The sequence below is a fragment of the Vigna unguiculata genome, unplaced genomic scaffold (genome assembly GCF_004118075.2).
Source record: "Vigna unguiculata cultivar IT97K-499-35 unplaced genomic scaffold, ASM411807v1 contig_3, whole genome shotgun sequence".
In the NCBI taxonomy this organism is placed as follows: domain Eukaryota; kingdom Viridiplantae; phylum Streptophyta; class Magnoliopsida; order Fabales; family Fabaceae; genus Vigna; species Vigna unguiculata.
In genome coordinates, this window is record NW_021011005.1 from 352501 (window position 1) to 365708 (window position 13208).

Sequence of the window (13208 nt, forward strand, 5' to 3'; positions counted from 1 at the left end):
GATACTAGCAATTAAAGATTTTTCATAAAAAAGATCTATATAACCATGATTATACGACCAATTATATATGATATTTTGAAAATGATCGGCAACATTTTTTTTAAGAAAACTTTTTTCAAATAAATTTAATAAATTCAAATTTTTTAAATAGGAATAAACCGATTTGTAAAAAAAAGACGCTAGAAATATTCCCCAAAAAGTGAAACTCAAAGAAAAAGTTGCGTTTGTGAAAAATTCATAATAATTCATAAAATTTTCTGAATCTTTATGTAAAAGATCTATAAACGGAATTAACAATTTTGATAAAATATCCAAATGTATTCCGTCTTGACTGAAAGAAATTCCTACAGCACCAACGAATAAAGTAAAGAGCGCTAAAATAAGCATAGAAAATCGCATAGTATTGTTAGATTCATTAGGATATAAACAAGCAGTTTTTTTAGTGCCAAAATGCATAATACCAAAAACAAGATGTTTTATATTTTTAATATTTTGATTAACGCGATGTAGATATCTCTTCCGGATAAAAAAAGAAGTTATTTCATTCTTTTTTATTTTTAGTAAAACTAAGAAAAAATTTTCGTTTTTTCTTTTAAGTTTTACTTGTTTCTTCCCCCATAAAGATATTGAATAGAATGAACTATTTTTTTTTCCATTAAAATTCAAAAAATGAACGTTTAAATATCCCTCAAAAACAAGTAAATAAATTCGAAACATATAAAATGCAGTTAATCCTGCTGCAGAACAAGCTATTATTGCAAAAATTGGTGAATACAACCAACTATCATTAAGAATCTCATCCTTAGACCAAAAACAGGCAAAGGGTGGAATACCGCAAAGAGAGAGTGTACCCACTAAAAAAAAAGTTTTTGTAATTGGTACATGTTTTGTTAAACCGCCCATAAAAACCATATTTTGACTTTTAGCTGGAGAATATCCGACAAGAGCTTCCATTGAATGAATAATGGATCCAGATCCTAAAAACAACAATGCTTTTGAATAAGCATGAGTAATCAAATGAAATAAAGCACCTCGATAAGATCCCATACCCAAAGCTAACATCATATAACCCAATTGAGACATTGTAGAATAGGCCAAATTTTTCTTAATATCTTTTTGAGCAATAGCTAAAGTAGCTCCTAATATTACTGTTATTATACCTATAAAAGCTATTGCGTTCATTATTTTGGGTAGCACTATGAAAAGAGGAAAAAGACGAGCCACAAGAAAAATTCCAGCGGCTACCATAGTAGCAGCATGTATAAGGGCAGAAATTGGAGTAGGTCCCTCCATAGCATCGGGTAGCCATACATGAAGAGGAAATTGGGCAGATTTTGCAACTGAGCCACAAAATAGCAAGAGGGCAAACAGAGTAAAAAAAAAAATATTCATTTCATTTTTAGAAATCAAATTATTTATAATTTGAAACAAATGCCGAAATTCCAAACTACCCGTTATCCAATAAAGACCTAAAATTCCCAATAATAAACCAAAATCCCCTACACGATTCGTTACAAATGCTTTTTGACAAGCATTTGCCGCAATAGGGCGGGTGAACCAAAAGCCTATTAATAAATAAGAACACATTCCAATTAATTCCCAAAAAAAATAAATTTGTATCAAATTCGAACTAGTAACTAATCCCAACATTGAAATATTAAAAAGAGTAAGATAAGCAAAAAATCTCAAATATCCTTGATCATGAGACATATAATTATCACTATAAATAAGAACGAGAATGCCAACCGTAGTAATTAATATTGACATAATAGAAGTAAGTGAATCGATCAAGTACCCAAACTCTAAAGAAATATCATTATTTATGGTCCAAGACCATACATATTGAAAAAACAAACTATTCTTGATTTGATGAATAGACAAATCAAGCGAAAAAATCATAACTATAGTTAACAATAAGATACTAGGAAAAGCCCAAATACGGCGAATATTTTTCGTTGCAGTGGGAAAAAGTAGAAGTCCCACTCCTATTAACATCGGAACTGGGAATGGAATAAAAGGTATGATCCATGAATATTGATGTGTATATTCCATACAATAAAGAAAAAAAATTAGGATTCTAATGAATTTGGTTTCTTAGGTTTTTCTTTTATCTTTTTTGTAAAGTAAAGGAATGGTTTCGGTTAATAACAAAGAAAGATAGAATTTAATAAAATAGAATAATCGATTATTCATTATTCTGACTCTTTGGACAATATTTTTTGAACATTGGTTTAGTTCATTAAATTTAACTTAACTAATTAAGTTTTTATTACAATAAGAAATAGCGATTTGGGGAAAACTTTCTAAAAAGTATTATATTCTTATTATAAATATAATAAAAACAAAAATGGAAATTCAAATATATAAAATATATGTCTAATTAGAGATAAACTTAATTTTAATTTACCGCAAAATGTCTTTCACATAAAATTCTATAACAATAAAAAACTATACTAATTCTATGGCAGTTCCAAAAAAGCGCACGTCTATATCAAAAAAACTTATTCGGAACACTTTATGGAAAAAGAAGGGATATTTTACAGCATTAAAAGCTTTTTCATTAGGGCAATCTATTTTTACGGGGAATTCAAAAAGCTTTTTCTGTAACAAATATAAACGTTAGAATAATTTCAATTAACTGGATTCAACGACTCTTTTTTAAATACAAAAATATGAATATAAAATTGATATAGAATATAAGATTCAGTTATGAATTTAGGATATTTACATTCTATATTATGATATTTACATTCTATATTTAATAGATTCTAATAGAATTCTTTAAAATTATTTTATTGAATGTTTAGTAAACAAATATTGTGTTTTAATTGATTCTTTGAATCTCGACAATTGACTAAAATTGGGTTATTATGGTTTCGAGTCAGCCGCTATGGTGAAATTGGTAGACACGCTGCTCTTAGGAAGCAGTGCTAGAGCATCTCGGTTCGAGTCCGAGTAGCGGCATCTTATCTTCTAAAAAAAAGTTCCTATAAAGAATTATTATTTCTATTCCAAGTATTTCTATTTTTTCATTCTATATGGTATTTTCCACTTTAGAGCATATATTAACTCATATATCCTTTTCGGTCGTATCTATTTTAATTTCAATTCATTTGATAACCTTATTATTAGGCAATGAAATCATAGGATTATACAATTTGTTCAAAAAAGGCATGATAATAACCTTTTTTTGTATCACAGGATTGTTAGTTACTCGTTGGATTTTTTCAGGCCATTTACCATTTAGTAATTTATATGAATCATTAATATTTCTTTCATGGACTTTTTCTATCTTTTATATGGTTCTTTGCTTCAAAAAACAAAAAAATGACTATTTCAATACAATAATAACACCAAGTATTCTTTTTACCCAAGGCTTTGCTACTTCGGGTCTTTTAACCGAAATGCATGAATCCTTAAAATTAGTGCCTGCTTTACAGTCCCATTGGTTAATGATGCACGTAAGTATGATGATATTGGGTTATACAACTCTTTTATGTGGATCATTAATATCAGTGGCTATTTTAGTCATTACATTTCAAGAACTCATACAAATTCTTGGTAAAAGCAAGACTTTGTTTTTTTTTAATGAATCCTTTTCTTTTGCTGAAATCAAATATATGAATATGAATGATAAAAAGAATATTTTACAACAAACTCCTTTTCCGTTTTATTCGTCTTATAGAAATTATTATAGATATCAATTTATTCAACAATTGGATCGTTGGGGTTACCGTACTATTAGTCTAGGTTTTATCTTTTTAACAATAGGTAATATATCTGGAGCAGTATGGGCTAATGAGGCATGGGGATCATATTGGAATTGGGATCCAAAGGAAACTTGGGCTTTTATTACTTGGACTATTTTCGCAATTTATTTACATACTAGAAAAAATAAAAAATTGGAATATAGAAATTCTTCAATAGTGGCCTCCATAGGCTTTCTTATAATTTGGATATGTTATTTAGGGATAAATCTTTTAGGAATAGGACTACATAGTTATGGTTCATTTACACCTAATTAATTTAAAAAAATTCACAAATATTGGGAACATTCTATAGAATAAGAAAAAAAACTCCCAATAAAATGATTAAGACCCCATTGAATCAAGTAATGTAATATTGATTCAAGGGGTTCTCACAAACAACAAAAATATTCAATTAGAATTCAATTTCATTTTTATGTAATTAAGAAAATACAAAAAGAAATCCATTTTTTTTTATTGTGCATCGGATTGATTTCTATTTTTTCTTTTTCATTTATTCCCAAAAACTATCTATAAAAAATGAGAGAGAATAGCTTCAACCTTGTCAGCCGAAATTGAAAAAATAAAATCTGGATAAATGCCAATACTTATTACGGGTATAAGGATAGAAATTGAAATAAATAATTCTCGTGGCCCCGAATCAAAAAAATAAGAATTTTGTTTATTAAAAAGCTTGTATCCATAAAACATTTGACGTAAGATAGATAATAAATAAATAGGAGTTAATATCATTCCAATTGCAGTTACAAAAGTTATGAGTATTTTTGTGATGAAAAGATATTTTTGATTGGTAATTATTCCCAATAATACTATAAATTCTGCAACAAAACCGCTCATGCCCGGTAATGCAAGAGAAGCCATCGATAAGGTAGTGAAAATCGTGAATATTTTTGGCATTGGGATAGCCATTCCACCCATTTCGTCGAGATAAAGAAGACGTAGTCTATCATAACTAGTTCCCGCCAAGAAAAAAAGGGCAGCACCAATAAATCCGTGAGAGATTATTTGTAAAATAGCCCCATTCAGCCCTGTCTCGCTTATAGAACCAATTCCTAAAATTAAGAAACCCATATGAGAGACCGAGGAATAAGCTATTCTTTTTTTTACATTGCGTTGACCAAGAGATGTTGAAGCTGCATAGATTATTTGAATGGAACCTAATAACATTAACCAGGGACAAAATATAGAATGAGCGCGAGATAATAATTCCATATTAATTCGAACCAACCCATATGCTCCCATTTTTAATAATATTCCGGCTAAAAGCATACAAGTGCTGTAATGCGCCTCTCCATGGGTATCAGGTAACCATGTATGTAAGGGTATAATTGGTGATTTGACAGCAAAAGCAATAAGAAATCCCATATAGAAGATTATTTCCAGTGCCACGGGATATGATTGATTAGTTAATGATTCAAAATTTAATGTTGGTTCATTAGAACTATAGAAACCCATACCCAGAATTCCCAGTAATAAAAAAACAGAACTTCCCGCAGTGTACAAAATAAACTTTGTAGCTGAATACAAACGTTTTTTTCCACCCCACATAGATAAAAGTAGATAAACGGGAATTAATTCTAATTCCCACATGATGAAAAAAAGTAAAATGTCTTGAGAAGAAAATGTTCCTAGTTGACCACTATACATTGCTAACATTAGAAAATAGAATAATTTAGATTCTCGAGTAACCGGTTGAGCTGATAACGTAGCTAACGTAGTGATAAATCCCGTTAATAAAAGGGGTCCTAGAGAGAGTCCATCTATTCCGAATCTCCAGTAAAAGTCAAAAAAATGGATCCATTTATAATTTTCTGTCAATTGGATTAGTGGATCATCTAATTCGAAATGATAACAAAATACATAGGTTATTAGAAGGAGATCTATGAAACATATACAATAAGTATACCATTTAATTGTCTTATTTCCTTTATGGGGAAATAAGACAATTAAAGAACCTCCGACTATTGGCAAAACTACAACTGTTGTTAACCAAGGAAAATAATTCGTGATAAAAATAAGATATACTTAGACTACAAAAACCCGGGCTCAAAATATTTTTTTATTTTGAGCCCGGGTTTTTGCCAGTAAAAAAAAGTACTTGTATGCGGTTCTTTTTGAAACGTATCAATAAGCTAGACCCATGCTTCGAGTTGTTTCATGCCATAAATAAACTCTAACACTTAAGAAATCCGTCGGACAGGCGGATTCACACCTCTTACAACCAACACAGTCCTCTGTTCTTGGGGCAGAAGCAATTTGTTTAGCTTTACATCCGTCCCAAGGTATCATTTCTAATACATCTGTTGGGCAGGCTCGTACACATTGAGTACATCCTATACATGTATCATAAATCTTTACTGAATGTGACATTGGAACATAATCCTTGAACATCAAAAATTCAACATTTTCAATCTAGTAAATTGGTAAACCAATTATATATATCTATATATGATATATATATATCTATATATATATATCTATATTATATACCAGATGAATCAATGATTTATAAGAATTTTGCTACTAAAAATATATTTATAGATTAATAACTAATAAGAGAATAGAACCAAGATACTTTGATTTCTTATCTTTGTTTTCGCAAACGCAAACATGATTAAAAAGGATATATCATTTCTGCTAATTTGAATGGATTATATAGTACACACTATTCAAAATTAGACTTTTTTTTATGAATAATACTATTTATTCAACAAATTTGATTGATTGATACGGGTTGATTTTCTATTACGATATATTGAGGAAACAATAGCTGGTCCGATAGCTGCTTCAGCGGCTGCAACAGCTATAACAAAAATTGAAAAAATATTTCCTTTTAGTTGCCGCCTATCAAAAAAATCAGAAAAGGTTACGAGATTTATATTAACTGCATTTAGTATAAGTTCAAGACACATAAGGGCTCTAACCATATTTCGGCTCGTGATCAATCCATAGATACCTATAGAAAATAAATAAGCACTCAAAACAAGTGTATGCTCGAATATCATTGACCAACTCCTTTTCAATTTTTATTCATTTCGATATGAATATGAATTCAACGGATTTTATTGCCTAACATAATAAGTCTACAACAAAATCAAGTATTTGCAAAAAGATTTTATACTTTATACATAAATATTCTTTTTCCTTAACATATAATTCAACAAAAAAGAAATGTAATAAATTCTAACAAAATGTAATTTATATTATTTTATTAGTTCGAAAACTTTCTTATTGGCGAGCCACAAAAATTGCACCTATTAAAGCAACTAAAAGAATTATTGAAATTAGTTCAAATGGAAGAAAAAAATCTGTTGATAAATGAATTCCAATTTGTTGACTAGTACTTATCAAATCTTGCTCTAAAATCTGATTGGGTCTTGTCGTCCAAATAATTCCGTGCCATGATGTCTCTAGAATAGTAGTTATTTGTGAAAGAAAGATACTGGTACAAACCATCAAAGTAATTCCATCCCCAACGGTCCAAACACGAAAATTTTGGTAATAGTCCGAACCATTCATAAACATCACAGCAAATATTATTAAAACATTTATAGCGCCCACGTAAATAAGTAGCTGTGAGGCAGCTACGAAATGGGAGTTTGATAAAATATAGAATAAAGATACACAAACAAGAACTAGTCCCAATGAAAAAGCAGAAAAAATCGGATTCGTAAAGAATACTACTCCTAGACTTCCTAATATGAGACCTGATCCAAGAAAGATTAAAATAAAATCATGTAGCGATTCGGACAAATCCATTATATGTAAAATAAAAGATAAATAGAAATTTCATGACCTTATTGATATGACCAGGAAAAAACTTGTTAAATACGAAAATTATCTGTGCATAGAAATTCACCAAATCCTAAGATAAGATATGTGAATTGTTATTAGGTACAGTTGTTATAGAATCAATGGAATTTCATTCTTTTCTTTATGCCAAAGAGTCATTTCAAAAAAATAGAATATCTTTTTTTTTATTCTATATATAGAGAAATTCAATTATTTTTGTGAAGAATTTTGAAATCATTTTATTTGAATTGTTCGAATTGTATAATCATCAATTACTGATACTGGTAAACGACCCAAAGCAATTAGATTATAATTCAATTCGTGGCGATCATAAGTTGAAAGTTCATATTCTTCGGTCATTGATAAACAATTTGTTGGACAATACTCAATACAGTTACCACAAAATATACAGATTCCAAAATCAATACTGTAATTAAGCAACCGTTTTTTTCGAATATCAGTTTCTAGTTTCCAATCAACAATGGGTAGATCTATAGGACAGACACGAACACATACTTCACAAGCAATGCATTTATCAAATTCAAAATGTATTCGACCGCGAAAACGTTCTGATGAGATTATTTTTTCATAAGGATATTGAATAGTTACGGGTAACCTATTTGCATGCGATAAGGTAATCATGAGACCTTGACCAATATATCTAGCAGCTCGTATTATTTGTTCACTATAATTTATGAATTCAGTTACCATAAGGAACATATCGTGAATAGCTCTGAATATTTTTTTCTTTCTCTTGTTTAAAACAAGTTCTGAATTTTGAATATAGAAGGTCCACATTTTTTTTACAGTGAAAACAGTTGAGACGACGTTGTTAATAATAGATTACCAAGAGAAATGGGTAAAAGAAACTTCCACCCAAGATTTAATAATTGATCTATTCGTAGCCTAGGCAAAGTCCATCTTGTTGTGATAGAAACGAATATGAATAAATAAGTTTTAACTAGTGTAATAAAGATACCAATTATCGTTACAAAAACTCCGTATGTTTTATTTATTTGAAAAAAATTAGAAACGAAGATGTACGGAATAGAGAAATTTGAACCACCAAAATAAAGAACTGTTACAAATAAGGAAGAAACGAATAGGTTTAAATAGGAAGCAACATAAAATAAACCAAATTTGATACCGGAATATTCGGTTTGATAACCCGCTATTAGTTCTTCTTCCGCTTCTGGTAAATCAAAAGGTAATCTTTCACATTCTGCTAGGGAAGAGATTAGAAAAACGAGGAAACCCATAGGTTGCCGCCACAAATTCCATCCCCAAAAACCATATTTGGATTGTGCATCAACTATATCAACTGTACTTAAACTGTTAGATAATCCTAGTCGGTGATGACATTACTGTTACCATCTCTATTACAGAACCGTACATGAGATTTTCATCTCATACGGCTCCTTTAAAGCCTTAAAAAAATATAAGAACCCGGCCAATTATTTCTCCCTTGATATATCCCTAAGATAGATAAGATTCTATTTTCTCGGACGGTTCTGAATTAGACCCATGGAATTCTGTCTGTTCTAAAAAAAATTTTTAAATGAATACACACTTATTTAAAAAATAAAAACATTTGCACATTTATTGAATTTCTTTAGATAAATAAAAAATACAAAAGGTACTTCTGAATTGATCTCATCCTTTAAAAAATTCAAAATTAAATTTGTTGAGTAATAACTTAATTTCATTTTTGCATAAAATACTCTTTTAAAATTATCAAGAACTCCCACATCATTTTCGATTCCGAAAAATAATTAGATGTTCTTTTTTTAAATTATGATTATCTCCATAAATATGGAGTATATAAGACAAAAAAGAAAAAGGAGATCACTTTTACCTCTTATCTTATTCCTTTTTGTGCAAGCAAAAGGGGACTTCAAAAAATTAAAGGATTATTTCGTTCCTGATAGTTATTTATTCAATCAATGGATGGAAGTATACTCTAGATCGGAATTGGGGGGAGTACTGCCTTATTTTTTCTACCAACTTCAAGTCCCCATTAGTATTCTTTTTATATTATACATAAATTGGATAATTTAAAAAAGAAATATACGTTACTAATCTTTTGTGTATTTTGGTGTTTCTAGCCATCCATTAATTTTTTTTATTATATTAATGCCTTTTTTTAATTTTGTTAATATATGTATGCTAATTCATACAAATGATATTGAAAATTTGAAAAAGGTTGGTCTTTTGCGTCCGCTTCAAGACAGGATTACTAATCAACAAATCTTGGGAAAAACAACCACTTCTATACATAGAATATAATATATAGAATCTAATTCTAGAATTTCATTGATTTTTTCACCTTATTCTTATACATAGAAAATTAGACTCAATATTTTTACTGCAATTTGAAATCATCATACTTTCTCTATAAGTAATAGAGTATTCTATAAATTATATTCAAAAAAAGCTGTTTTATTGCACTCATATAACTATCTGATTCAATTATTCAATCCAAATGCGAAAAGAATATATATATATTCTTTATAGATTCTTTTTGTACTTTAAATATAAGGAGAGGCTTATAAGAAATAGTATCAAAAAATTTATGTCTCAACGAAGCACACATAGAGATATCGATAACACACATAGAGTTAATGGTATTTCATAACTAATTGATTGAGCAGCTGCTCGTAGACCACCCAAAAAGGAATATTTATTATTTGACCCATATCCTGACATAAGAAGTCCAATGGGGGCAATACTCGAAATAGCAATCCATAAAAAAACACCAATATTCAGATCAGATAAAACAAAGTTATAGCCAAAAGGAATTACTGAATAGCTTATTATAATGGATATGACTGAGATAGATGGGCCGAAACTAAATAAACGAATATCTCCTCTAGATGGAATAAGATTCTCTTTAAAAAGTAATTTTGTTCCGTCTGCTAGAGCTTGAAGAACTCCAAAAGGACCGGTGTATTCAGGTCCAATACGCTGTTGTATCCCTGCAGATATTTCTCTTTCTAACCATACAATTGCTAGTACACTTATAGTAATTCCTAATATCAAAATAAAAATAGGCACAAATACCCAAAGAATTCCATATATCTCTTTCAAAAATTGCAATCTGAAAAAAAAATGTATATCTTGTATTTCTGTTAAATCAATTATCATTTCAACGATCAACTTCTCCCATAATAATATCTATGCTACCTAGTATTGTCATAATATCGGCCAATTTCATTCTTTTAACTAATTGAGGAAGAATTTGCAAATTTATAAAACCGGGCGGATGAATTTTCCATCTCCAAGGAAAACCATTTTGATCCCCTATTAGAAAAATCCCTAATTCTCCCTTGGGGGCTTCAACTCTTACATAAAGTTCTTGTTTTGGCAATTCAAAACTCGGAGACGATTTTTTACTAATAAATCGATACTCAAACTCATTCCATTCTGGCTCTTTTTCTCTATCAAAGCAGCGGATTTCTAAATTTTCATATGGACCGCCGGGAAGTCCTTCCAAAGCCTGTTGAATAATTTTTATGGATTCTATCATTTCACCAATTCGAACTAAATAACGAGCTAATGAATCTCCTTCTTTTTGCCATTGAACTTCCCAATGAAATTCTTCGTAACATTCATAATTATCCACTTTACGTAGATCCCATTGTATTCCGGAAGCCCGAAGCATCGGTCCTGATAAACCCCAATTAATAACTTCTTTTACATCAACAACACCGACGCCCTCAACCCGTTCTAAAAAAATAGGATTTCGCGTAATAAGTTTTTGATATTCAGCAATACTTGTTAAAAAATAATCGCAGAAATCATAACATTTATCTATCCAACCATAAGGTAGATCAGTCGCTACCCCTCCGATACGAAAAAAATTATGCATCATTCTCATACCTGTGGCAGCTTCAAATAGATCATATATTAATTCTCTTTCTCTGAAAATATAGAAAAAAGGTGTTTGTGCACCAATATCTGCCATAAAAGGTCCTAGCCATAGTAGGTGAGAAGCTATACGGCTTAACTCCAACATTATTACTCGGATATAGCTGGCTCTTTTAGGTACTTGAATATTTCCCAACTGTTCTGGTCCATTTACAGTTATTGCTTCTGTGAACATTGTAGCTAAATAGTCCCAACGTGTTACATAAGGCAGATATTGTATAATTGTTCGGTTTTCCGCTATTTTTTCCATTCCTCTGTGTAAATAACCCAATATCGGTTCACAATCAATAACATCCTCACCATCTAGAGTAACAATAAGTCTAAGAACACCGTGCATTGATGGGTGGTGAGGCCCCATATTGACTATCATGAAGTCCTTTCTTTTCGTTGAGATATTCATAGGTTTTTGCTCGATTTATTCTTTTATGAATCGCTTAAAAAAAAAGTTCATCCAAATTCAAGATCTAATAAATCGAATAATTGAAAATTACTCTTCAATTTAACGAATTTGTGACTGCCGAATATTAAACTGATTGATTAATTTTTTATACCGTATTCCATCTTTCTTTGACAAATAAGACAGTAATCTTTGCCGTTTTCCCAAAATTTTACGTAAACCTGTTTGGGATGAGTAGTCTTTTCGGTGCAATTCAAAATGTGAAGTAAGTCTTCGTATTCTATTGGTAAATTTGAATATTTGAAATTCAACCAATCCCGGTTTTTTTCCTTTTTTTTCTTGTGAAATAACAGGTATAAATGACTTTTTTACCATAAAAAAATAAAAGTTTTTCCTTCTCCTCGATTTTTATAGATATTTTTATTGATCAGTAATTAGAATGACACTCATTTTTAATTTTTTGATAGAAATCCGAAATCTAATTTTTTTGATAACTGAAATCAATCCAATTGAAATAGAGAATTTAAATAGATATAGTATAAAGGAGACTAGTTTGATATATAAAAAAGAATTGTATACATTACATTAGATAAAAAAAGATAATTTTGTTAATGCTTTTTTTTTATGTATACATCATTGAATTAAAATCAATGCCATACCAAAATACGTGTATTTGTTTAACCTATGTATCTATCTATAGATAGATACATATGCTAAATAGAAAACAAAATTAGATTAACGAATTTTCACACGCGGATACATATGTATCCTTACTATACTGAAACGGCTTCCATTATGGGTATTAAACCAATAACGATTTATACAAGCTAAATCTTCTAATCGATATTTTGGCCAAAGAAAAATTTTGAAATTCATTAGTTTTTTTTTCTCTTTCTCATTTCTTTTTTTAGTCAAAACTTTAAAACAATTTTGGACTTTATTTTCATTATAAAATATTGTGTTTCTATGCATACTATTTATATTATTTGGATCTAAACAAATTCTAATTCTCAACTCTCTACGACGTCTAGCAGATAAAATGTTTTCAGGAACAAGTAAATTAAATTTCTCGTTTTCTTTGTTTTCTGTTATCTTTTGATCTTTTGTTCTTGTAATGTATTTATCAAAAAATTTCTTATTAACATGAATTTTTTCTGAGTATTTTTTATAAATTTTGCGTTTATTCTTATGAATTAATGAAAAACCCATCATTTTATACTTAAAAAATTGTTTATTATTTTTTCTAGACAGGCGAACTGGTTCGATAACAAATAGTTCTTTTTTCCTAAATTTATTATTTTTCTTTTTCCTTAAGCCTGAAAGAG

At 29.6% G+C, this 13208-nt stretch overlaps 1 protein-coding gene and 1 non-coding gene across 2 annotated transcripts; one reads left to right on the forward strand and one right to left on the reverse strand.

Moving 5' to 3' along the window:
• Positions 1-2884: 2884 nt before the first annotated feature.
• Positions 2885-2964, forward strand: TRNAL-UAG. Its single transcript has one exon. It is a non-coding gene; the product is annotated as a tRNA-Leu (tRNA).
• Positions 2965-9080: 6116 nt separating this feature from the next.
• Positions 9081-12318, reverse strand: LOC114171549 (NAD(P)H-quinone oxidoreductase subunit 1, chloroplastic-like). The gene is made up of 3 exons (XM_028056499.1): positions 11573-12318; positions 10743-10774; positions 9081-10684 (listed from the first exon to the last, which is right to left on the reverse strand). The coding sequence occupies exons 1-3, from the start codon at positions 11884-11886 to the stop codon at positions 10137-10139; spliced, it is 894 nt and encodes a 297-aa protein (XP_027912300.1). The 5' UTR covers positions 11887-12318; the 3' UTR covers positions 9081-10136.
• Positions 12319-13208: the final 890 nt, after the last annotated feature.

Bases quoted from the DNA above. Each gene is read 5' to 3' on its own strand.
- LOC114171549 (XM_028056499.1), bottom strand. From the start codon at position 11,886: ATGAATATCTCAACGAAAAGAAAGGACTTCATGATAGTCAATATGGGG. The intron at 10,775-11,572 runs GTTGGAGTTAAG...ATTAGTTAAAAG, and splicing joins AGCTATATCCGAGTAATAAT to AATGAAATTGGCCGATATTA. The intron at 10,685-10,742 runs GTAGCATAGATA...TTGATTTAACAG, and splicing joins CGATATTATGACAATACTAG to AAATACAAGATATACATTTT.